This window comes from Centroberyx gerrardi, chromosome 21, assembly GCF_048128805.1.
Source record: "Centroberyx gerrardi isolate f3 chromosome 21, fCenGer3.hap1.cur.20231027, whole genome shotgun sequence".
Taxonomy (NCBI): domain Eukaryota; kingdom Metazoa; phylum Chordata; class Actinopteri; order Beryciformes; family Berycidae; genus Centroberyx; species Centroberyx gerrardi.
Window position 1 is genome coordinate 18,063,433 of NC_136017.1, and position 26,481 is coordinate 18,089,913.

Genomic DNA, 26,481 nt, shown 5'->3' on the forward strand with positions numbered 1-26,481 from the left:
ACTTTCTGAACAACTGAATTCTGCTGCTGTGGTAAACCCCACCAATCTGCTAGTACCAGTAGCGATCTTATCATACACACATCAGTTTTCTCCATCCTCACCTCTTCCTGAATTACTATTCTTCCTTTTCAATAGCTGTGTTTCCACCCAACTTAACTAAAATGTAAATGAGGGTTTGTCTCCGTCGGTTCAGTTGGGATAAAGTGAATAAAACAGCGTCCTGGACACAGAACAGAGCTACATCAGAAAACACATCCACCAGAAATAGAACAGTATTGATTTAATATTGATTAGTATTGGGCAAGTTTCAGCTAATGTTGACCACATTTCATGCTGTCTGAAGACAGAAACAAAGAAGAGCACTTGGCAGTATTATAACGTACCAACTAATGGTCATACAACAACAATGGAGACTTGTACATGTTTGAAACAACATATATGGCATTTCTGTAAGGTTGGCAGATATTTTACTATGTCATTATTGATTTGATAAATACATTTCCACTGCTATTTATCACATTATTTCTTTATCAAGTATTTTTTTTGCCTCAATCGAGTTTAAAAACTTTTTTTCTCCAGGCTGAGGAATTTTTTTTATCAAAATGCATCATTTCCATTCAATTTTTTCCCAGATTCCCAGCTAGTGTCTTTCTCTCCTCTTACCCTTTCAGTCTCTCTTATCCAACCCCACTCTTTTATTCTCTCTCTCCCCTCTTCTCTCCCATCCTCAGGTTGGGGTGGATGGACAGAATGGGGGGATTGCGATGAGGAGGGTCTGCAGCACCGGAGTCGCCTGTGTGGTGAGGACCGGGAGGCCGATGCCAGCCTCTGCCAGGGCAACATCACCCAGTCCAGGCCATGCCAGCCTCATGAGGTGCCAGGTAAGCCCGTCCACTTACTACTAAATTACTGCAATGAATAGAGAGAAGGTAACAGAATCATTTGAACTAACTCCTAATTTGAAATTTAAAGGCGCTATGTGTGTCATTTTAGCATCAATAAATCATGACTGCATTCATTTTGAGACATTAGTAGAATTACCATAAACAAATAAGACCATCAGCGAGAAGATTGGCAGCCTCTAGCGGCCCCTATTCTGCATTTTCCATTGTGAGCCACCGGGACAGATTTGGCGGGAAATCTGCTGGATTGCTTTACGGCACAAAACAGGAAGAGGACGCTGTATTTCCAGCACAAATGGAGCTAAAGCTTTCAGAGTTTCTGGCAATGGCAGATGGTGGAAGGAGTGAAAGGCCGATGGAAAAATCACTTTCAACATGCCAGGGAGGGGGAGGGAGGACAGGAAGCAACGGGCTTATGGGAAATGTGGTATTAACACTAGCACTAACAATACCACTGGTGTGAGATAGAGGCGACCAAACGTCTCCGCCATGCTCTCATTTGTTTACAGTAATTATACCAAGATATCATAATTAATTTGACAACGATTTAATGATATTCAAAAATGATACATATAGCACCTTTAAGTAGCATGTCACATAAAGTCATATTCATTGGTTTTGCCTGCTGTCTTGCACAAGGATTTTGCCTTTGTGTTATACTCAGGGACATAAACCTTTTTATTGGCAGAATAGGCTGACATTAATCTTTAGGGTGTAAATTCATTGTATATACTGTAGTAAGTGGTATCAATCTGAAGTAAGTTATGTGAGGATAGGGTCTTTTAAGGAAAAAAATTATCACTGACCTTTTTATTTACCACTATATAATTGGTTACAGTCTCTGGAGTTGCTTCACCAATTGCTCCTCTAAAGAGATTTATGGAGTACTGCTGGGGAAAAGCTGGAAACATCCAGTTACATTCACACAAAAGGTCCATTGTACACAACGGAATGCTGACTTGTTAAATCTGCATCTGTGGAAATTAAAAAGATGTATTAATGAAGATGTCAGCACTCAAGAACGGTGAAGCCTTTGAGAGAAATTAACTGGTCTTGTCAGTTTTGTTGTTTGATCTTTTGTAACTGTAGCGATTTCACTCACCATTGATGGTGTTTCTCTTTCTGCCTCTGTCATTTATGTTTCACTCTCCCTCTCTCTCTGTCTGTCTGCCTGTCTCTCTCTCTGCCACTCTCTCTCTCGCTCTCTATCCAGTCATTTTACCTGGACAAGAGGACCAGCACTGTGGAAGTAAGTGAAAAGAAGGGATCATTCTCTCTCCTCCATCATCCCTATTTTCTCCACGCTCTCTCTCTCTCTCACACACACACGCACGCACACACGTCCTCTGAGCCCCCCCACAGATAATCTGCTTTTGAGGGTGTGCTGGGTTTCACGCCCTGCCACTCCCGTTGCGTCCAAAGCGAATCTACGCCACCCCGATTTATCACGGCCTCTGAACCCGTCGCCCTGCCGAGGGTCAGGCCGACTTACATGAACCCGTCTCACCCCTGACAAGAGCATTCATTATCTGATTAGGAAAAAGGAGTCGGAGTCATGCGGCAGTTCACGCCAGTTCCTAAAGAAATCAAAGTTATTAGCTCACTTCGACCTTCTTTCCTGTCTCACCATCTCTCTCCGTCTTCCTCCCCCTCCTTCCCATCCCTCTCTCTCCAGCCTTCACCCTATTCCAGTTGGTGGCGGTGGGGTCGGCCAGTTTCTTTGCGGCGGTGCTGCTGTCGGCGCTGGCCTACGCCTACTGCCAGCGTCTGAACCGGCCGTCAGCAGAGTCGGCGGTCATCCACCCCAGCACGCCCAACCACCTCACCTACAACAAGCAGGGCAACGCCACGCCAAAGAACGAGAAGTACACCCCCATGGAGTTCAAGGTGAGCTGGCTCAACCCAACGGAGCGTTCTATTTGTGGGATGATCGATCACATCTTACAGTGGGTGCGCTTGTTTAAGGGCTCCCAGTCGATCGCTGACGTACCGGCTGGGCGGAGTCTGCACTCGATTTCAAACAGTTGAGGTTTACATGATGAGCGGTTGATTGCATGAAATGCTTGAATGAATGGTGAAAATTATACTGGGGTGCACTGTAGTCCAACTATGAAATTATCTCTCGAAGAACTGCTCCTCTTTTCAGTTTGCATGTGTGGAGCGCAGAGGTGTGACCAAGTCAACTTTGCTCAAGTCCCAAGTCAGTCTCAAGTCTTGAGGCATGAATCCCAAGTCAAGTCCATGTCATTAATGTCAAAGTAGCAATTAATATCTTAGAGAAAACTTTTCATTGCAATGTAATTTTAATAGGATAAAAACTTGGTAAGAGCATCATGAGTTTGATTTCTATAATCAGTTTCAACTTCAATAAATTCAATCATTCCATACAAATTCAGAAAACAGAATTTAAATTCAGTCGTCTGCTGGAACAAATCTCATCACAAGTCATTTACACAAACACAAGATCTTTAGAAACCTTTTCAAGTCATCAAAGTACAAGTCAAAGTCATGTCCCAAGTCACCAGAACCCAAGTCAAGTCAAGTCTTAAGTCTTCTCTTCATGCATCAAGGCAAGCTGATTGAGTTGAGTCAACTCAAGCAATTAAAACTGTGACTCGAGACTGACTCGAGTCCAAGTCATGTGACTCGAGTCCACATCTCTGGTGGAGTGTGTATGTTTTGTCCACTGCCCAAGTTGGTGTGAGAGAAGGTGTGGAAATGCTTAAGCTAGCTGTTTGGATGATGTAAACCGAAGGGGTGCTACCTTTAAACTGATTGGATAATAAGTAGCAAATGAAAGGATAGAAGAATAAATTGAATGAAGTAGAACCAAAGAACCTGAACTGATTAGGTGGGAAGTAGTGAAAGGGTAGAGGGGATGGAATTGTGAATGAAGTAGTCTTCTTCATACTAAGCTTCATTTAAATAAGAGGAATTTTACGTTCTTGGGTGCTACAGTTCGAAATTAGGGCCTCCAGAACAATAACAATCGACTACTTATAAAACGTACTTCCCAAGACTCACAATATAAATAAATATACATATATACAAATATGTAACTGCCTATACAAGGCAGTTACATATCTCACAGAAAACATTAAAAGAAAGCTCCTCATGGGGATATAACGTTTTTAGATAATAAATTCTTCTCTAAATTATATATTGTCAATACCCCACCCCCTCTCTCCTGGCCTGCTTGATTTGTTTAATGACCAGAAAGGAAAGGTCTTAAGTAGTGTGCCCATACACTGTGAAATGTCTCACAATGGATGACTTCCCATCCTTCCAGTTTATTGCACTCTGATGCTCAATAATGCGCGTTTTGACTGCCCTACTCGTTTTGCCCACATATTGGAGACCACAGCTGAGAGAGAGATTGATTTTTCAGCCTCATCCTGAATTCTGGCTGTTTTTCTAACATCCGGAGCCAAGGGTTTATTACCCCAATATACAAAAGTGGTGACAAATTGGATCCTAATAATTTCAGAGGCATTTGTGTGAGCAGTAATCTGTGTTATTTAGTAGCATTTTAAACAATCGAATCCTAACTTTCCTTAACACAATGTCCTGAGCAAAGGTCAAATTGGATTTCTCCCAAATCACCGTACTACGGACCATATTTACATCCTCCACACCCTAATCAATATACATGTAAACCACACCAAAAATGGAAAAACATATTACAAACTTTTACAACATGGTTTAGGGGGTAAAGTATATGTAATCGAAAAACAAATGTGGGATAAAATTCGGTAAAAAACATACAGAGTTCTTCACCCAAAGAAGAGGGGTTCAGCAGGGCTGCAGCATGAGTCCAACTTAACATTTACATGAATGATTTAGCGATGCAGTTGGAACAATCTGCAGCCCCTGGACTCAGTCTACAAGATGAGGGAATAAAAGTCCTACTCTATGCAGACGACCTGGTGCTGCTGCCACCCACTGCACAGGGCCTACAGCAGCACCTGGACCTGCCAGAACTGGTCATCATGATCTTTCAAAAGAAGCCCAGAGCACACCACACAGTATACTTACCTTGGTCTAATCTTTACTGCATTGGCAGTGAATGCAACATGGCAGTGAATGCATTAAAGGACAAAGCTTGCAGAACTCTATATGCAATACAAAAGAACTTTTGCAACTGTAATTCAGCCCGTTGCGCTGTATGGAAGTGAGGTATGGGGTCCACTCAGTCACCATAGCTACACAAGATGGGACAAGCATCCAACAGAAACCTTACATGCTGAATTCTGTCGATTGATTCTGAAAATTCAAAGGGAAACACCAACCAATGCATGTAGGGCAGAATTAGGTAGATATCCACTATAATTGTCCAAAAAAGATCCCTAAAATTCTGGATACATTTAAAATGAAGTCCTGAAGAATCATTAATTTCAAAGCTCTCAAAACCCAAGAACTGAACTCTGAAAAGAGTCCACTACTGAGACTAACACATTAACAAACACTAACACAAACTGTTCTCAGACCAGCATTGCTTTCAAAAATACAAAAGTCAATCAAATAATCAAAAATTGCAAGAATAATTATTTGAAACATTGGGGCACTGAAACTAAAACTCAAAGTAACTCAAAGTAAATTAGAATGCTATTGGACCCTAAAAAGTGAGTATGAATTGGAGTATTTTTTATGTGTTGGCTTGTTATTTTCAGTGTTCGTTCCAAGTTGTTCTCATCCTGACATGTACCTGACTGCATAACCAATTTCCCTTTGGGACAATAAAGATGTTGAACTTGACTGTCAGAGATAAAACTCAGTGACAGATCCTGACCAAGTACAGTCTCCATGTCCACACACAAAAACCTGGAAGACACAAAAAACCTGGCTCCCAAAAGATGAAAGAACATGTGGTCACTGCATGACAGGTGTGGTAGAGACAAAGCTGAACTTTCTCTTTCACTGTAACAAATATGAAAATATTATATAGAGTTGCCATAGCCTGAGGGACAGCGCTTAACACTCCAGATCAAACCTACCCTGTCCTATTAAAACCTACCCTGTCCATATGGTTCTATTGCTGTTCATCTGTTATTCCATATTATAATGGAATTCTATAGTCTCTGTTTGTGAGACAAATGTACTGTTTGCCTCTCTTTCGTTTTTCTTGATGAGCACTGTCAGTGCACATTTGCTTTGGCAATATTATTACAGAACAGTCATGCCAATAAAGCGTGTTGAATTGAATTGAATTGAATTGAATTGAGAGAGAAATAATAAGAAAGAGGGAGAGAAATAGATTGTGAGAATGAAAGAAAACACGAGAGAAAGAAGAAAGAAAGAAAGGCTGCAAAAGGACCAAAGAAAAGAGTAAATCTCTTCTTTTATTGATGATCTAAAGGCAGAGGGCACTCATAAAAGAACCAGTATAACCCCCAAGGCTTTAAATGGTGTTGGAGGTCAACAGTGTAAGCTGCATAGGAAATGAAGTGAGGCCAAATCAGAGAGTCAGAGAGTACACAGTTGGTCTAGCTATATCTTCACTGCAGTTAAAAAAAATAATAATTTAACTCTTACAACGGTTTTGCACATTCGGTTTTTTAAACATTCCTGAAAACCTCTGATCTCAAAAAATGTATGATTATCTCCACCAGTCACAATCCCAGTTAAAATGAGGTTGAGGTGGGCAGGGGAATTAGGGAGGAGAAGCAGAGCTTTCCTTTGGCAGGAATCAGTTTTCACTCCTACTCTTCCTTTTAATCCAATGATTTGCTTGCAAAGCTTATTGTGAGTGTTTTTTAAGATGGCTGCGAGGCCACTTGCGGGGGTCTTAAACACCAGAAGCTGCTTACTAAACCAGGTAACTCTCCTCATCCAAGGTGCAGCACTGTGAAACTGATTGGTAAAACGTCAACATGTGAACAATCTTCTTAACTGTAACCTTAAGTAACTTGGATACTAACTAGACCTAGGTCAAAAAGTAGTTGGACATAACTTTTACCTGCATGTCAATGTTATTAAGTGTCACAGAATAGTACACAACATGGACTTTCACAGACTTTCTAGTCAATACTTTATACCACTCATTGTGCTGTCCTACGTAGCAAATCCCACGCAGTTGACACCTAAGTAGGGTAAAACAACTGCTGTTTGACCCAGGTCTGATGCTAACTGCTTATAGCACCTTAAGCTCTGAGTTTTGTGATGTTATTGACCCCAAACCTTCTGTTGCCAGAGGAGTAAACTGGGATGAACAGGATTTTAACACTGTAAATGGTACAGTCTACATGTAGTCAACCCGATCCATGTTTTTGAAGTGCACTATATATTTGATGCTGGATTATCCTATTTGAGATCCTGGCACACAATAGCCCCCACAGTTACTGAAGCAAAATTTCAGCAAAACAACAATAGTCTACTTCTATTCAATAGGACATTAGTAGTCTCGGCACCAGTGATTGCAGCACACTGACTCCCCCTGTTCTCCTCTCTCTCTCTCTTTCTCGCCCTCTGCCCCTTCCTGCCACCCACTACAGACGCTGAACAAGAATAATCTCCACGTGAACGACGAGACGTGCAACTACTTCACCTCCCCGCTGCCCTCCAGCAACGTCTACACGACCACCTACTACCCCCCCAGCCTGAGCAAGTACGACTTCCACCCCGACTCCCCCTGCAGGAACTACATGCACAGCTGAGAGGCAGCCAGGAGCTCAAAACAAACCCACCCTCTCTACAGGACATGGCCCCAACCACCACCACGTTGAACTGTTTCTTCTTTCAAAGAATATACCACATTTTTGGGAGATTGTCTCATTGGTCAACTTCAGCATGCTCTATGTTGAGTGACAGTATAAGAGCTCCATGCTCACACTTTAGCATATACAATGTTGAGTAATAGTAGATGACTAGCATTATCCAAGTCAGTGGTTTTTATTATATGGCCTGTAGATTCATACATTTTCATTAAAAATTATCATAAAAAACTAGATGGCACTCAGTAGAGCATTAAAGCATTTTAGCCGATTATCACAACACCATATGGTGACTGAGCACTTTATCTGTTCAGTGGCCATTAGTGCTGCCCTTCTACCACTGTACCAAATTTTGGAAAAATTAGCAGGGTGGTTATGTTTAAACTGGAAATGAGTTCTCCATGTGTTGTTTCATTGGGCCAATATTGGAGATTTTGCCTCTTCTTCTGTCTGCTGATAGTCCACAAAGTTTGATGATGTTGCGTGAATCCGTTTGAAAGTTATATGCCTTTTTATGAGAAGCCATGCCCAATGCCACACCCCCCTTAGGCTAATCGGTGTGAAAAGTTAATCAGTTGTTCCTTGCCCGAAGACCAAACTTTCCACAAAGTTTCATGGTGTTGCGTGAATCCATTCAGAAGTTATGTGCCTTTTTATGAGAAGCCACACCCACTGCCACGCCCCCCTTTGGCCAATTGGTGCAAAAAGTTAATCAGTAATTCTTTGCCCCATGACCAAACTTTCCACAAAGTTTCATGCAAATTTGTTCAGAACTTTTGGAGTTATCTTGCTAACAAACAGACAGACGGAACAGGGTGAAAACATAACCCCCGACCAACTCTGTTGGCGGAGGTAAAAAGAAATATCATTACCTAATATAGCTGATGTAGCAGGTTTATTTTTGTAACTATCGGCTGTGCAGTAATTTTTAGCTGTACACAGTCTCCCGCCAACTACCACGTTAATTCCCTATGGAAACAGGAAAAGTAGTCCCTGCTAGTTCAAAACGCACCTTATTTTTATGATATTTTGTGTAAATTTCACCAATCTCCGACACAAAACTGGCAGATTTGGCCACATGTCAGTTAAAATTACTTACCATTTGCCTTTAGAGTTGCTAAGTTCTCATTTTCTCACTTTTGAGATAATGCTAGTGGCCATCTCAACAGTGTAGGCCTAAGCTAAAGTGTTAGCATGGAGCCTACTTTCACTCAACATAGTGTACGCTAAAGTGTTAGCATGGAGCCTACTTTCACTCAACATAGTGTACGCTAAAGTGTTAGTATGGAGCCTACTATCACTCAACATAGTGTATGCTAACGAGTTAGCATGGAGCACTGGAGCCAATCATCTACTGGGGACATTTGGATGATTTTGGTGTCTGTGTTCTAATCACTTAACGACTAAGTTGACCAATGGGCCAAATTAATCTCCCAAAAACTTGGTGTATCCCTTTAAAACATATTTTTATGGCGTTTCGGCTTTATCAGACAGTATACAGTGGAGAGGGACATGAGGGATGGGAGGGCATGCGTAGCAACTCATAATGTAACATAGCACATAGTGTTGCATGGTAGAATTTTAAAAAATGTAATAAAAGCTCATAATGTAATAAAGTGCTCAGAATGTAGTGAAGTGATGGACACATAATGTAATAGCTTAACATTTAATAAGAGACCAAATCATCAATTTAATGGCTACCTGTCAAATTTATTTTGAGTGCTATATTTGATGGACATTTTTTTTTTTTTATCAACCATTGAGATTGACATTGAAATTGACACCTATGAACAGTTGGGCAAACGTTTTCCATCAAGACAGATACCAATTAAAAAGGTGATTTTGCAATCTTACTACAAATTGAGGTTATTACATTTTTCACCAAAAAACTTATTTCTCAATGTTATAACGAGCATAAAACATAAAAACAATACATTATCTGTCAGCAGGCTATTAGCACGTATCAGTCATTTTCCTACAGTATGAGCACTTGATTACATTATGAGTTTTTATTATGTTTTTTTTTATTATATTAATCGTTAAAATGTGGTTGCTACATTATGACTTGCTACTGCATGCAACAAAGATCATGAGCTGGTTTTTTTTTTTTTTGATTGAAGTGTTAGCCCCTGGGACGCACCCAGGTTTTAAATGTTGATGTCTAAAGGGAACCAGCACCTATAGGTGGTCCCCTCCTCTGGCTTCAAAGTGGGGTAAGACCCAGACTTCGGGGTCTCTGGCTGAACTCAACACTTAAGGCAAAATTCCCCTGCACCTGCTTTTCCCCTGGAGTGAGAAGAGACACTCGTCTATTGGTTATGACTGTTGTTTTTTGCTATTGACAATACTGAGATGTGATTTTCTACTTAAACGAACCCACTATTTTTGGCAGACGAGTTCAGACGACTGAATAATACTGTATACTATCGGCAGCTTGAACACTTGTCAAGCGTGGGTTCCCGTTCAGAATGGAAGAATACACTGATGAATGTTTTCTGAATAAAAACTCAAACACTATCCATTGGGGAAAAAACTGAGAAATAATGTCGTGAGAAAAATCCCCAAACGTCACTCTTGATTGAGGGTGAATGGAGCGAAGAAATCAACAGAGACCCGCAGATTTGCTGTGGAAGCCCGTTTTCTCCCGTTTGCTTTCATTTTTCATGCTTGGCAGAGTAGACTATGGAAAACAACGGTGAAGAGGACATTTCTGACAGGCCTCACTATGCATGTTGGTGGAGATGCTAGCTTGCTCACCTCTCTTGTCAGCAGGTTGCATTATCTCATGACGGTATGGGCTATGCTGTCACTTTCCCCCAGTTTATCTGAATCTCCTTTGAAACCCTGCATAGGATTTGCCCAGTGTTGAGTTACTGACAGTGACTCCATGTTGGTCTCAGCTGAGCAGATCCTTGAACTGACTGAACAGTGATGAAAATCCAATTATGTGGCTGCACCAGCATATGAGAATAGGGGCGATGGCTGAGGAGAAAACTATGCGTCATCGCCCGCACCTTTCAACTGGATCTGTTCCATCGGAATGTGTCCAAATGGTTCCCAAACTTCTCACAACATGCATGACGACTATGATTAGTGTGCAAGGGACACTTTTTTCATTGTCAAAGGGAAATGTTGTTGTCGTGTGATATGATGCTGCATTCATGTCCTATGGGAAAGACAAGTACATGCAAGCTTCCTACAAGAAAACACAGTTCACCTCAGCTTTCAGATGGTAAATAGAAAATACTGTTCACCTCAGCTTTCAGATGGTTAATACGACTTTGGGTTTGGCAACGGACCCCGATTTCACCCAATCCTGCCCAAAAAGGAAATACCTGTAGTCAAGTGTAGGGAATGATATATTCATTTCAAATAAAATGGACATGAGTCATTTTGTGATCATAGCTCTTAAACAGCCATGGCAGGACAGAACTACTCGCTGGATTTTTGGTTTGTGGTTGACATTGCAATGTTTGGTTTGCTGTAAAACATGAACTCAAATGCATCATCACTAAGCAACCAAAGTCTACAGAAAACTACAATCATGATATCTTGACGGCTTCAATTAGGACACACGAACACTTTTTTGGGGGGTTTGAGCCGTCAATCGCATTGACGTTTTTTTTTTTTATTTCCATAGGAGGTATGAATGCAGCATGAATTCAGTGCTCAGAGTGCATGCAGCCATCAGCCTCCTGGATGGAGTGTGATAACGGAGGATAATGTTACCGGCGCCTACATAAACATCAGGCTCACTTTCAGCACCTTTTGCACCACTCGATCATTTTTCACATTTCTGCCACGGCTAGAAGTACCGTTATTATGAGAACAGCTTGTTTCAACACATTGTGGATTGGTACAGTATGTGTGTGTGTGCGTGCGTGTGTATGTGTGTGTGTTACATGATCACCCCCGATTTACATAACAAATTCAGTTGGTGTACAAGCCAAAAGCAGTAGAATAACAAATTGCATTAAATGATGTTGGACCTTTAAACACGTAAAACGAAAATATTTGCTCTCCAGTTTGCCTGTACACTCTGTGCATTGACATTCCACGACAACAATATCAGTATTATCTAAGTTACTGTGTGCTGTAAAATGTATTTTTTTTCTTTTTAAAGCTTACAGTTGTAATTTGTACTTTGTAAATACCAAGACCAAGCAATGAGTGCAGCCATTTTTTCGGCATTCGCAATGTGATGTAGCATGAAACACCGAGCCCTGATAACGTCAACGTAACTGCACAGTCAAACGGCAACAGTAAATGGCAGTTTCTGATCTGAATGGCAATGTGTGTGTGTGTGTGTGTGTGTGTGTGTGTGTGTGTGTGTGTGTTGCCAGGACGAGTTGGTTTTTGCATGTAAACGACTTCACAGCCTTCTATGCAGTGGAATCTGGTACAGTAGTGCCGTCACACCTGCGGTATAGCCTCCCCACAAGTTGTCGATGGATTAGTAAATGGATTTGCTTGCCCCCCCCAAAACACATCTGTTGAATATGATTATGTGAATTTGACTAAACACTGCCTTTTGGACACTGTGAACCTTTGGTACTCTATATTTTTGTATATTGTACACTGTAAAAAAGATGAATAAATCTGAACTTTGGTGCCAAACATCTAGCATAGACTCTGCCAATGCAAAAAGGTAACATTTGGTTTTCTCTAAATACCGTAGTGAATCTTCACAGTAAAATCAGATAATAGCACATCAAGGTCTGTAAGCTTGATGCATAAGCTGTTTATATGCATTTTCATATCCCAATCATACACATACATATGGTACATACATGAATAAGTAGGCTGCTGTAGAATATTCTGAATATTACAGTGGGAACACAGATTGCGAGGTAAAATGTAACATCACAGAACTTGAATGGATAGAACGGTCATTCCCATTCAAATCAACATTACAGGATGCTGGAGCGGCGGCCAATTTTATGTGAACCATTGGGCTAGCTTCTGTATAAACCAACCGACAGCAAGTCGAGGAGAGGAGAGGTTTTACAGCAGGAAACAAAGGAGCTTCTCTGTCTCCTTGCTGCCATGGATTGCTAACATGCTAATGTTGACTAGAAGAGCTAGAGAGAGAAGCACAATCTTTGATAATGCTTCGTTAACCTTGTTGCTAATGTTAGCTTTCAGTTGAGGTTTGACAGTTTGCTGAGCACTTGTGCAGCAGACACATCTGCACAGTTCTCAAGCAAGTGTGACACGCTTTATGGCCTTAATGCCCAGACTTGTGTTGTTACCATAGCAACTAACCCTTAAATTTCCATAATTGCCATGTTGTACTAGCCAAATTACCATAGCAAACAATGGAACTGTGGTTATCCATGGCCTGTGTGTGTGGCCTGTGTATTGGTCTGAGGGCCACACAGCATAAAATTGCACCCCTCCCACACACGCACGACCCCGTCACACTACTACCAGTAATATATCACAAGATTGTAAGTTATTAAAAAATTATACATGTTAAATGTTCACTTACTTTTTGCGACTTCTGCTGTTCTCCATCAACCTCCTGAGGTTTGGTATGTGAGTACAGTTCAGCATTTCAGTTCAGCACTGAGATTTCCATCAGTCAGTCTGCTGCTCTTCTTGTTTTGAGCTGAAAATGGACAGCAGCTTTGCGTTGGCACTTCTTGCAACTGTTTGTGGAGAAGGAAAATTCTTGTGCAATTTTAAGGCCGTCTCGCGCAAATTCACAATGTGATTTTCTTGATCAATTAGCACAGTAAGTATCCCAAAACAGTACAAAAGCTTAATATTTCATAATTTGACCAGTATGATACAAGAAAGTCATAAATAAAGGCTTAATTAAAATGATTTTTAATTTTTTTTTACATTTTTCATTTTGAATACATTTTCATTTTCTCGTGGCCTGCAGGTTGGCCACCACTGGCTCCAGCTGTTAAACAGAATACTTGAACATCCCACATAATAGCCTAATATTAATGTGCATATAAATGTAGTCATAATCAAATGAGCTCACAAATCTAGCAACCACAGCTGGCAACATCATGGAGGTCCATTATAGAACTGGCTAAATATAAAAGAATCAGGCTAGAAACAGAGAGCTAGCTGAAAAAGCTTGTTGTGGTGTGGCTGTAGAACCATTCAGTAACGTTCTAAATAAAAGCAAATAGTCTGATAAGGTTGATTTGTTTATAGGTTACTGTGACACAGTAACCTGTCTTGTCTTCAGCCCTAGTGTTTTTTTTTCATGGGTTTAATGTTAATGTATGCTCTGACTGATTTTTCAGTTGCTCAATATACGTGCCCTTAAGCAAAAAATCATAACTAATCACAGATTTAGGAGTGAGGACTCTAATCATATGCTCTCTGAACAAGAGAGCTGTTCATTTCAACAACACTTTATTCAGGTGTCACTCTCCTGGCAAGGGCACCACTACGTGACTGAGAGGAGGATGAAGAGAGGAGGAAGAGGAGGGCAAGAGATTGGTAGGTGTGACAATACATGCCTGGTTTCACTGGACGTCAACAAGTCATTGAACATTTATTTTCGAAGCCATTCGAATTTCTCCTGTTTTGTTTCCTTTTTCATGGTTTTTCACAGACTTTCTCAGACTTTTTTTAAAAATACTATATTTTTAATTCTTTGCTCCCCTCTCCCAGCACACCACTCCATTTTATACAGAGATCATTAATGGGAAAAAATTAGGCCTGATAAAGAAATAGAATATTGAAGATGAAAACAAATTAGATAATATTAAATTATATAAAAACATAGTTAATAAATATTAAAAATATGAGTTAAATGATAAGGATGGACGTTACTAATTACATTTACTCATGTTACTGTAATTGAGTAGCTTTTTGTATTTGTATTGTGCTTGTATTTTAAGAGTATGGGTTTTGAGTCAGTAATTTTACTTTAACTTAAGTACATATTTTCTGTACAGACGTAAGTATTGTACTTAGCTACATTTTAAATCACTTCCGTTATGCATTTTGTGGCTCTCCATAAGCAACAATAACGGGACCATCGTAAATTGACAAATTGTAGACTCAGCTCTATGAGTGCGCAAACAACTCTCTAATCAACACTTGTCAACTCCAAGTAATTGTCACTAAAAAAATCAACACTTATTAACACTGGAAAATTTGCAAAGTGAACTGATCCATTGTATGTTCATTTCAATTCATTTTCAATGAGAGCTGTCCGTTGTCCAGACATGGCTGATAATGCATCAAGTTTTTTTGGACTGATGGATTTGTCACCATCCGTTTAACCAATTAGAGCCGTTCCTGTACAACTCGTCGTCAAAGGATTACAAAAACAAACATAAAACGGAGAAAGCCTATTATAACACTGGGGTGACTGTAGGTTCTCCAGGTCAGTTTTCTACTTCTAGTTTGATACTGTATAGTCTGTTTCTTCTTTTTCCTTGGCCTGTTTAACGCCTTACTCTTCTTCTGCCACGCCCACCATGTTGACGTTCCAAAACAGCCCAACAGACAGAAATGTATCCGTCAAAAATTTCTGAAGGATCAGTGTGTCTGCCCCCACAGTGCAACAAAATTCACACTAATTCCCCTTTATCTGTGATTGTCCTATACTTTAGCCATTGCTTTCAATGTTTAGCCAGTTCATTTAAATGGTAGCTACCATTTATCTCCAAGGGAACCCGTCAGTAATGGCAAGAAGAAGCTTTCTTCTTCTTCATGCCTAGGAACAAATAACAAATGCACACTGTGCATGTAGAAGACAACTAGCAGAGGAGAATGTAAAATGACCCTACTGTGCAGGTAATTAACCTGACATATGTATAGAATCATTTTCTGAAGTTAACCTATATCATTTCATTCCAGGCACAGTGCTGTGATACTGTGCAATATACCCTTATCTGAACAAACCAGTGCAGAATGCGTCTCAGGTGTAGGTGTTCAAACTCATCATTTAGCTTACTAACTGGTATTAAATGCATATAAACATGAGGAAGTGATTACTGACATTTGCAAATTGATTTAAGAGAACACTGGCAACAACAGACCTCAGTGAGTTACTAATGTGTATTATCATTACTACTGTGCAATAGAACTGCCTTATGTGAGAAATGTGGCACTATCACCATATTTGAATATTGCTGAAGTTTCAGCAGAGCCCACTGGTGTAAATATCAACGGTGCAATGCACCAGGGCCCAGAAGCTGTCACAGGCTCATGTAGAAAGGCGATTTTTTGCTGCTTTACTGCCCTCCCACACATTGACCATTTCACGCAGTCTTCAAAGTAACCATTCAAGGATATCACTACTCATTATTGTGATAGCTAACGTTATATATACCACCTTCCCACCTTGTGTGTAACACTTACGGTTTTGAGTCATAGCCTATTTTTATGTATTTTTATTTGTCCTTATTGAAATGTTCCAAAACTGCATGTTTTATTAAAAATAAATATTATTTCTACCCACCACTTATTTAATTTGGTTGTTTTCTTCTCAAAAGTTATGAAGGAAGAAGGCTTGCTGGGAAATGCTAATTTGTTTGTCCAATGACCTTGCTCCCTGTCATTTGTGATAACTTGCGTGGACGTCGTGACGTCAATTTTTTCTCAATGAAAACAAAAAAGCGGCGCTCAAAAGAGGAAGGAAAAAATAGAACAGGATTAGCGTACTGCTAAACTGACGAAATTAGATAGGTTTTTCCATGCTCCATCGAATGCTAACGTTAGCAATGTTGACCTGCAGCCAGAGGCTAACGTTAGCTCATCATTGCCATCTAGCTCCACAAATGAAGCTGCTGGGGGGGGGGGGGGGGGGGGAATATTTGCACCGGGGCCAATCACAATTATCTTACGCCACTGGCAGAGCCTATCACTATACTGTATGCTTAGTGTTAGCATGGAGCCTACTGTCACTCAACATAGTGTATGCTAAAGTGTTAGCATGGAGCACTAGAGCCAATGATCTACCGGGGACATATGGATGACTGTAGTGTCTATTCTCATCACTAAACAGTGAAGTTGAACACTACCAAAAACATTGTGTACTCCTTTAAATATTAAGGGAGGTGTCAATTTGAAGAGACACCGTGTAGGGATAGTGTGTTCAGAAGGGCTGGAGAGAAAGACATTAACAGTGTCAACTCTGTCAAACTCTATATTGAACTTGTTGACAGGCTAAGCATAAAGCTCTTGTGCGGACCGAAAAAGGTTTAGCCAAGTTGAAGTGAAATTAAAGTTAAACATAATAGGGAAATATTCCTGCAGGCTTTGAATGATGGGAAGGTCAGAAAACTGATGGATTAGAAAAACACACACTCTGTCTAAGAGCACAATTAAAATGCTCTGCCATTCTCCCTGATGTGATGAGACAGCAAAATCTGCCCATAGTTGATTATTAAAAACACAGGGACTGAACACTAGACCCAGTAAAGAATACAGTATATGCAGTACAGCTGTTTTGGAAATGTTTTGATACCAACACCAGTTTTAATAACATAAATTTAGATAGACAGAGAGATAGATAGATTGGATGATTGGATTAGATTAGATGTTTAGCTGAAACTTGAATCACCCCCATGGGGGAATTAGCTTGTCACAGCAGCAAATAATAGGATGTAGCAGCACTTCTTCAGTGTTTCAAAATGTGCAACATACTGAGTTGAAGTCCATGCAAAAAGCAATGAGTCTGATGCGAACATTAAGTGAAAAACAAACGGTTATAGACTAACAAGATTCATCAATTGGCAAATAATTTTTCTTGGTCACAAAACTGTGTTGCTCCATGGACTTTCACATTCCGATTGAGTCAAATGACAGGGACGTCAAAGGTAAACGTAAAGCGTTTCTACTACATGAATGTATTATACATGAGAAACTATAGGAAAATCTAATGTTCTATAATAATCTACAAATATGACTAGTACAAATTAACTATTCAATATCACTAGTATTTTAATTAACACTATTTTCATTATTTCAAATATACAACATGATGTCATGCTGTCTGCAGTTAAAAAATACACCGAACAACATGGACCATGGACCCAGGGCTGCAATAGTTGTTTTTAACAGTGTTCACGTGTTTAGGGTGTTTTTTTTTTCCTTTTAAGTGGACTGACCTATGAATGAGCAGGAAGTCAGGGGTCACAAGATGCTCTACTTTTAGTGACTTCACTCTCCCATCATCCCTTGTGTCTTTAATAATTTACATCCCCGGAGAGGAGGCAGGTATGGAGGTAAGTCAGCGGGACTTTGATGTCCACCATTCTGCCCCTTTGCATGATGGCTGAATGTTTCTATATAGGCAGGTAAGGGGATATTGTCTTATGAATAATGGAAGCAATGGTACCCACCTGGCTAAAGGCAGATACTATGCTTGATGATGCTTATTTGCTGAATGTTCCTTAAATAAGATATTAAATAAGGCTATTAAGGGTATTAAAGGTAAATGGAAGTTTAGTCACATATGCTGTCCAGAGAATGTTTTACCTGTGTGTCAGTGAACACATGCATAGCTTATGTATATGCAATAGGTCACGGATGACAAGCTTTATTCTATAGTTTTAGATAAGAAAAGGTGAAACTTCATTAATAATTAGGAATTAAGAATTAGAGAAACAGAAAAATTGAAGCAAAAAGCAAAGCAAAAAAAAGCAAAAGCAAAAAAACAAAAACATACAACAAAAATAATAGGATAGAATGTAAACAATTGTGGGGTTATATAAACACAGGAAAGTACTGGAAAGAGTATGGATTACTGACATGCATGGATTTACTTGCAGTTGTTACTTACAGACGTTACTAACAGTCTTGAATGCTTACTTAAAAATGGATGACTACACATATATAAACATAACATTCTAAAAATATAAAAATAGCAATATATATACAGTGTGAAACAGTGGAACATTATGTAAAGTAAAAGAATAATATGTGGGAAGCATGATATAGGAAAACTGGAGGCAACAGTGGTGAATTTACAGCTTATATACATGATAGCAAATGTGTGTTGTATTCACATTCTCAGGTCTACAGTAGGCCATACAAATGTACAGAAAGTGGCATGCAGACCAGCATTATAAAAAACTTCTGTTCTTGTGGTGGCATGGAGAGACTCTAGATTAGTTCAAATGGAATTTCAGTGCCTTGATCAAGTCCATCGCCTGTCCGCTGTAAACTTAGCAAAGCCTTTCACTGCCGGTGGGATTAATGCTCCCGTGGGATAAAAGGCACGGCCAGGCCCAGTTCTTGGAAATCCTGCTTTCCATGGTCAAGGCTGTAATCCTGTGTTTGTGTTTCCCATTGACGCGGGGCAGGTGGCTTAGCAGCGCAGCCTGGGCCAGACAGTAACAGCCATTCAGCGGCAGACAAGCCTCACTTCACTGTGTCAGAGGGTACGTTTAAAGGAACACCAAGGTTTTTGGTAGATTGTGCCGTTGGTCAATTATCCGTTATGAGGACAGACACCAAAATCGTCCACGTGTCCCGGGTAGATTGTTGGCTCTGTTGCTCCATGCTAACACTTTAGCATACACTATGTTGAGTGACAGTAGGCTCCATGCTAACACTTTAGCATGCACTATGTTGAGTGACAGTAGGCTCCATGCTAACACTTTAGCATGCACTATGTTGAGTGACAGTAGGCTCCATGCTAACACTTTAGCATGCACTATGTTGAGTGACAGTAGGCTCCATGCTAACACTTTAGCATGCACTATGTTGAGTGACAGTAGGCTCCATGCTAACACTTTAGCATGCACTATGTTGAGTGACAGTAGGCTCCATGCTAACACATAATGCTAGCATTAGCATGTTAGCATTTTGGTATTTATGTTCTCATCACTTAACAGGGAAGCTGACCAATGGGACAACATCCCTAAAACTTGGTCCATTCCTTTCACATTTTGGTTTGCGTCGTTTGCTTTGGTTTCCTGTTAGTTGGTAAATTTGGGCAACATAGAGTAGGCCTATATGGGTTTTATATATGGGATTATATATAGTATATGGGATTTAGGTGACACTTACACAGAGCGACTTATAAAGAGGTGAACAATAAAATAACCTTCAATTTGTAGATCACCAACATTACAAGCAACCAAAAATAGGAAGTGCAAAGCAGGGCCTTGGTGCCCATACAATATTCTTGTGACAATAGAGCTATCATGTAGAGCATTGCTAGCAACACAAGAAGAGCTAAGGAGAGACACAGAAGAGATTTTGGGGGGAAGTGTCCCTACCTTCAGGGAATACATACATACTTTTAAATTTTTTCATATTTTCATATTATTATATAATTTATGGTAACTAGTAAAACAAGTTGTGGCCCGCAAATGATGCAAGCACCCCTTGGGCCAAGTAGTAACAAGATGAATAATTTCTCATCATCAAAATCGGACTGGTGGTGCACCAGGTACGGCCTTCCAAAGTCTTAAATTTGGAATGTTAATTAAAGTTTTGTCAAATTCAGACCAGTCGTGTCTGAGATAAAACTTGAGATATCACGTTTGACAGACGGACGGACACGGCCCGATTCCATCGCATGGGGGGGCAACAAACCATCTGGAATCATTGTTTCTGCCTCGCAGCATCTCACATCTTGGCACACCACCCTCCAGATACTGGCCAAATGCACTGTGCCTTTACTCATCTATTTGGCAATGTGCACCAGAACTGACCTGGAATGCAATCGTCTCAAAATGAATTCCCTTCCCAACCCTCAGCTATCGTTGGCCCAACTCAGGTCGTGTGAGGAAAGTTGTAAATCACAGAAAAGCATGCAAACGTGACTTTCACATACTTTTCTCTGACTGTCTAAACTTCCTGGCAGCCGTTGCGCTGTCATATGTGACAAATCCCGCCTATCTGGTACTCCAAGCAGGTTACAGCAAATGTTCAGAATTATTTGCAAAAACTATTTCTTCCAGGTCTGCCAATTTCTGTCTGTACCATCTCAAATTGGAGGAAAGACTCCAATCCAAAACACCCAAACGTGGTCCAAATCACTGTTGCAAGAGTTTTTTTTTTTTTTTTTTTAGCAAGCTAGATGCAAGTAGGCTGTTCCAAATATAGTTTGACACAAATATCATGTTTGTTCCATTGTAAGTAAAAGAAATACAAAAGGATATTAGTGCTAGGATGCAACTGGGAAAATAGGGGCCAGACTCTTTTGTAAGCTTATAAACCAAGCTCAAGGAAATATGAATTTGAGTCAGACGGTTAGAGGTACACTGTCTATTTGATCAGTCCACCCTTGGTACTGTATATAAATGATGGTCTGGCTCGTTGGTGAGTAGCCTATTAGGGGCTTAATAGGTTTTCTATTCACAGCGCTCTTCTAATTAGCCTTTATAATTACTGCTGTGAGGGATGTAGAGAGGGATGACTCCTAAAGGAGCATTCTGCTTAACTTGAACTTTTGGTTGTTATTCCTCAAAAGATATTTACATATTTTTTCCTGTAATTCTCAATACTTAGATGCAGGAACAATTGTCCATTGGCCATTTCAGGCAATGCAATTTATGAGGCCTTAGGACCTTTCCTTGACCTCGAAAATTCAAAACTGAGAACTCATAAAATGACAAATTCTGCTTTTGCAGGATACCAACTATAAAATCCATTTTGGTGAAATTCCCCTTCATTGACACAGAGAGGAATGGCCTCTGCTGGGTCTTTTTGGATCTGTTGTGCCAGCTCTGATCAATCAAACCAAAATTAAACTCAGTCTCAACTTGACCATTTTCATGCCAAACAATTCCAACTATTCAGTGTTTCCCCCAGACTTTCATTCTTGCCAGATGGAAAAGCCTCTGAAACAGCATTTAGACCATCATAGGACACTAAAACTCTCCACTGGTTAATAATAATAATAATAATAATAATAATATACCATACATACTTAAGTAGAATCTGATCAAAATGTCTCAGGTTAAGGGCTACCCATAGACAACCAGTGCAGCATTGATCAATTCTACAATAAATATGTAATCACTCAAACTGCATCATGTCCATCATATGAGAGGTGGACCACGCTCACTGGACCATATCCCATTTTTAATAAAAGGACAGCCCCATATATCAGTCTAACCCTTGTTTCTATCGCCAGGTGTTTTAAAGTCTTCAAATCATTGCTACTGTTTTGAACCACATAAACAGGCTACACACTAATGTACATCCTGCATAGTCCAGTGAGCAGCGCTGCTGTGCTGTGTAGGACCAGCATCACAAGGTCCCAAAAATAGAGAAGCCCCATATACTGGTACTCTATATTTATTTATGTACTCATTGGTCTTTATTTCTCTTTCTCTTTTCATTCTATTCAGCACTGGAAAAAACTGGAGCAGGAATCCATAAATATTAAACATAACCTGGAGGATGCACTCACTCACTAGAGTGGTTTCATTCACTCTTTCTGCCAATTTTTTCTGCTGCACACTTCCGATTCACATCTACACAGATTTTGGACCACATATAAGCACTACTGCCAACTACACTGCAAAAAAACATTAAAGCACTTCTGTTGACTGAAACTGTAGTGAATATTTAGGTCAAAGTATATCACTGTAGTGAAACTATTAGCTGATTCACACTTTACTTCAGCATTTGTGGTGTTCAAGGCACTAACACTGCCAGGGCTTGGGGGGTTCAATTCCCTAAAGCAAGGCACTAACACTGCCAGAGTTAGGGGTTCCCTTCCCTAGAGCAAGGCATTAACACTGCCAGGGTTAGGGGTTCAATATCCTAGAGCAAGGCGCTAACACTGCCAGAGTTAGGGGTTCCATTCCCTAGAGCAAGGTACTAACACTGCCAGAGTTAGGGGTTCAATTCCCTAGAGCAAGGCATTAACACTGCCAGGGTTAGGGGTTCAATATCCTAGAGCAAGGCGCTAACACTGCCAGAGTTAGGGGTTCCATTCTCTAGAGCAAGGTACTAACACTGCCAGAGTTAGGGGTTCAATTCCCTAGAGCAAGGCACTAACACTGCCAGGGCTTGGGGGGTTCAATATTCTAGAGCAAGGCACTAACACTGCCAGAGTTAGGGGTTCCATTCCCTAGAGCAAGGCACTAACACTGCCAGGGCTTGGGGGGTTCAATATTCTAGAGCAAGGCACTAACACTGCCAGAGTTAGGGGTTCCATTCCCTAGAGCAAGGCACTAACACTTCCAGAGTTAGGGGTTCAATATCCTAGAGCAAGCCACTAACACTGTCAAGGTTGGGGGTTTGTCTCCTACCCACTGTAAAGCGTTCTGGTTAAAAGTGTCCACCAAATAATATTTCCATACTGCAGACAATGTCATTTCACAGTTACTGATGATGTACTGTACAAGGTTATTTTCTGTCTGTTCAAACAGTTAGGATTTTCCTGTTTTCTCAATCTATTTATCAACTGACATCATTTTGGGTGGCATGCTGGTTATACAGACCATTCTGGAAGGTAATATAAATAAATTCCTAATTACACTGCATGGCAAGTGGCAAGTGAAGTGTTTCAAACTCCTAACAGAAAAAGCCTTTAAGTTGTAACGTGAGCTTTTTCTTAGCTGAAAGAAACATGAGCTTTTCCCATCAATTGAAACCAATTTAGAGCAGAAGTAGATGCAATAATGCTGCCAACTTTTTCCCCCCAATGCCAACACAGCTCCTGCCACGCTGCATAAACAACAATATGGATTTGTGGATAACCTAATACATGATATCAAACCATTACAGCAGAGTGCTTAGAGGAGAGAGAGGGAGAGGATTATTTAGTAAGAGGAATGCTCTACCGTAATTGAACTTTTTTTAACCTTTATTTATCCGTAGAACGTGATTTGAACTGGCAACCCTCTGGTCACAAGCCTGCTTCCCTAACCCCTAGGCTGCCACCATCCCTCTCTTGATTTACCCATCCACCTATCTATCCATCAACCTTTTTCTTTCTTTCTTTCTTTCTTTCTTTCTTTCTTTCTTTCTTTCTTTCTCCTTCACTCCCTCATTTGCTGCAGTGTATCAGTATCGTGAATGATTACCACTGAGGGTGTTGCCAATATCACGGTTCAGTGCCCTTTATTAAATCACTTCTCATTCACAGTTGGGCCGTGGAGGTCATTCTGCCATCATTTCTTCTATACTGAAACTCAAACCACTTACCATGAGGCTCATTTTGTACCCTGATCCTACTGTGGCATCATGCTAGAGGATCTCTGATCTCTTAAAGGATAATTCCAGTTATTTTCAACCTGGGCCTTATTTTCCTAGTATTTGCCATGTCGATTGACTGTGACTCAACTGACTCAAAATTTTATCACTTATATCAGTGGTTCTCAACGTGGGGTCCGGGGACCACCAGGGGTTCTTGAGGGGGTTCCAGGGGGTCCCCAGCAAAATTACGAATTGTTAAACTTCACCATTATTTAATTTACAAGAAGTTAATACAATTAGAGATTGTAGAAGAAATGTAGACTATTTTGGTCATAGGTATCGCTCTACCTACAATGCAGTTAGTCAAAATCGTACATACAAAATCGTATCTAACAATAAAAATATTCTCAAATTTGGGTCAAATGGGGGTCCGTGGGCTTAATTTGTACTACATTAGGGGCCCTTGATATGAAAAAGGTTGAGAATCACTAACTTATATCACTGTAGAGCCACGTGCATTTCAGTTTGCATTGAACTCTGCCTTCCAATACAATCCACAGGGGCCAAGTGAAACATCAAACCCAAAAATCAATTAAAATACTCGCACTGTAGTTACACTTATATTTATATAGCTAACTGAACAACATTTCAGTTATAATAGTCCATTTTATACATTTGACACATTTCCTTCTTTACTGGCTGGCTGACAGTTTTCTGCTGCATTCACATCATATTGTAATTCAACCATAAACAAACTACAGTTGATTTTATTTGTGTGAATATAATTCTTAGATTTAATAACTTTGACTGCCACACCAGTGGATTCCCTGCTAGGTTTACCACTTGTGTTGACGCACTTCCACAATTCGTGACGGCAGGTGGGAGATAACGGAACCACAAAAAAATCCCTCATATCCTACCTGTTGGATGAAAGAGCCAAAAGATCTAACGTTGGTGAGTCCAGCTTTTTTTCTGGACAGAGCACTCTCTCACTACTAGATTTCCCACCAGTAACCATACCAACATCAGAATTTCATTTGGGCAAATAGGGACAATCTACAGCGTCTCAATTAGTGGGGATGGTAAGGCTTGTAAGATGGCTGGATTTTTACTTAAAATTTTGCTTTACGTGCAGCTGATAAAATGTGTTGCAGTGAGATCTGGGTCAAATAATATTTGCAAATTCTTAGCAGTTGCTACATTTTTTTGTTTTTGTTTTTACTTTTTGTACTGAAAATAAAGATGCTGAATATCAGCTCAAAATATCAGCTATTGGCAGCTTTAATACAACATTATCTGTGTTGGTATTGGCCTTCAAAAACCCGTATCTGTTGACGTCTTGAAACCTGCTTGGAGTACCAGGTTTCTGAGGTTTAATGTATCATAATTTAGATCAACCAGAAAAATGTATACAAAAAAACCCCAACTTCTGTATTGTGTAATATGTCTGCCCCTACTTTGTGTTGTCTCCATTAATGCAATTATATTTTTCTTATATGGTAAACCCCACAAAGAAAATAAAATAATTATTTGGAAATAGCATTTTACCCAGGTTTGGTGGCAGTAAATGCATTCCATAAGCAAGCCAGATTTCCTTTCTGTCTATTACCAGACTATCCATTTCTACAGCAGACAGATACTCTGGCTTATGCATGGTTAACATGTTGGCATACTGACCAATTACTCCACTTGGATCAAAAAGAGAGCAAAACAACTTAATCCTCCTTTAAACTCAGCTAATCCACCACACTCAGCATCCACTTGTTAGAGGATTTCTCTGATCAAACTTTCTCTTAACATATGAAGACATAAGTCCCAGAAACAAAGTGGGTATTATAGAAAAAATGTCCTTTTTATTTGTTCTTTGGACAATTGTAGCTGTATCAAAAGTAATGTTCAAGCAGTTTGGTCTCCCCTAATCAAATATTCCATGAATTATAGTCTGAAATCAGCATTCAACACCTGAAAACAATGCATTGAATTCATGACTGTAGTTAGGGAGTGACAATCAGTGATGTAGTGGTAAATAAAGGGGTAAACTATGACATATGACAATACAAATAAAAATCTGTTAATTTTTTTTTTTTTTCTCTTTCCTCATATAGCTACTACCTATATACTAGCTATATACACCTACTATGATGAATGCCTATGAATGTATGTTGTAAAGACTTATATCAGAGAAAAGTTTGTTATTAAAGGATTGCGGGCAAGGGAAGAAGGGGAAAAACAAACTCAAGTTCTTCACAGTTCTTGTATTCGTGGCCTGGCAGGGGGCAGGCAAATAATTCAGAAAGAGAGAAGAGTGAAAGAGAAGAAGAAGGTTATAAGAATGGTCGGGGGGGCTGTCACATTCGTCAAGTGACTATGTCAGTATATCCACAATTACCCATGTATGTGATTAAAAAAAAATAAAAATTGGGGGGCTTTAAAGCAGTAACCAAAAACCCATGCAATCTCACAAGCATACAGAGCATTAAGTTATCCTTTTAGGCTGTGATCACATATGATGTTTTTTTTAATGCACCTGTGCCTTTTTGCAATGTTTTTTATAGGTTTTGGATGTGATGCATTTTGGGGTGCTGCCCTGGACTACAAGTTCAACATGCAGCACATGATGCCAATGTGAAAATAGCTCTTAAAATGGCCTCCATTTACGTAGAGCTCTTGGATGAGATGATAAAACTGTGGGTGGTCTGTTCTCCTGGAGGACGTCATCCTCTTCTTCAAGAGCAAGCAGAGTATTCCCTTGTCCCTTGTATTCCTTTATTTCCCTTGTC

General features: G+C 40.0%; 1 protein-coding gene across 1 annotated transcript in view; it reads left to right on the forward strand.

The window, feature by feature from the left end:
• Positions 1-7,574, forward strand: part of LOC139925399 (semaphorin-5B-like) — a 79,492-nt gene extending 71,918 nt beyond the window's left edge. Inside the window, exons 19-22 of the mRNA XM_071916750.2 lie at positions 732-881; positions 2,116-2,151; positions 2,578-2,789; positions 7,394-7,574. Coding sequence (XP_071772851.1) covers positions 732-881; positions 2,116-2,151; positions 2,578-2,789; positions 7,394-7,555 — 560 coding nt within the window. The 3' untranslated portion in view covers positions 7,556-7,574. The remainder of the gene's footprint in view (positions 1-731; positions 882-2,115; positions 2,152-2,577; positions 2,790-7,393) is intronic.
• Positions 7,575-26,481: the final 18,907 nt, after the last annotated feature.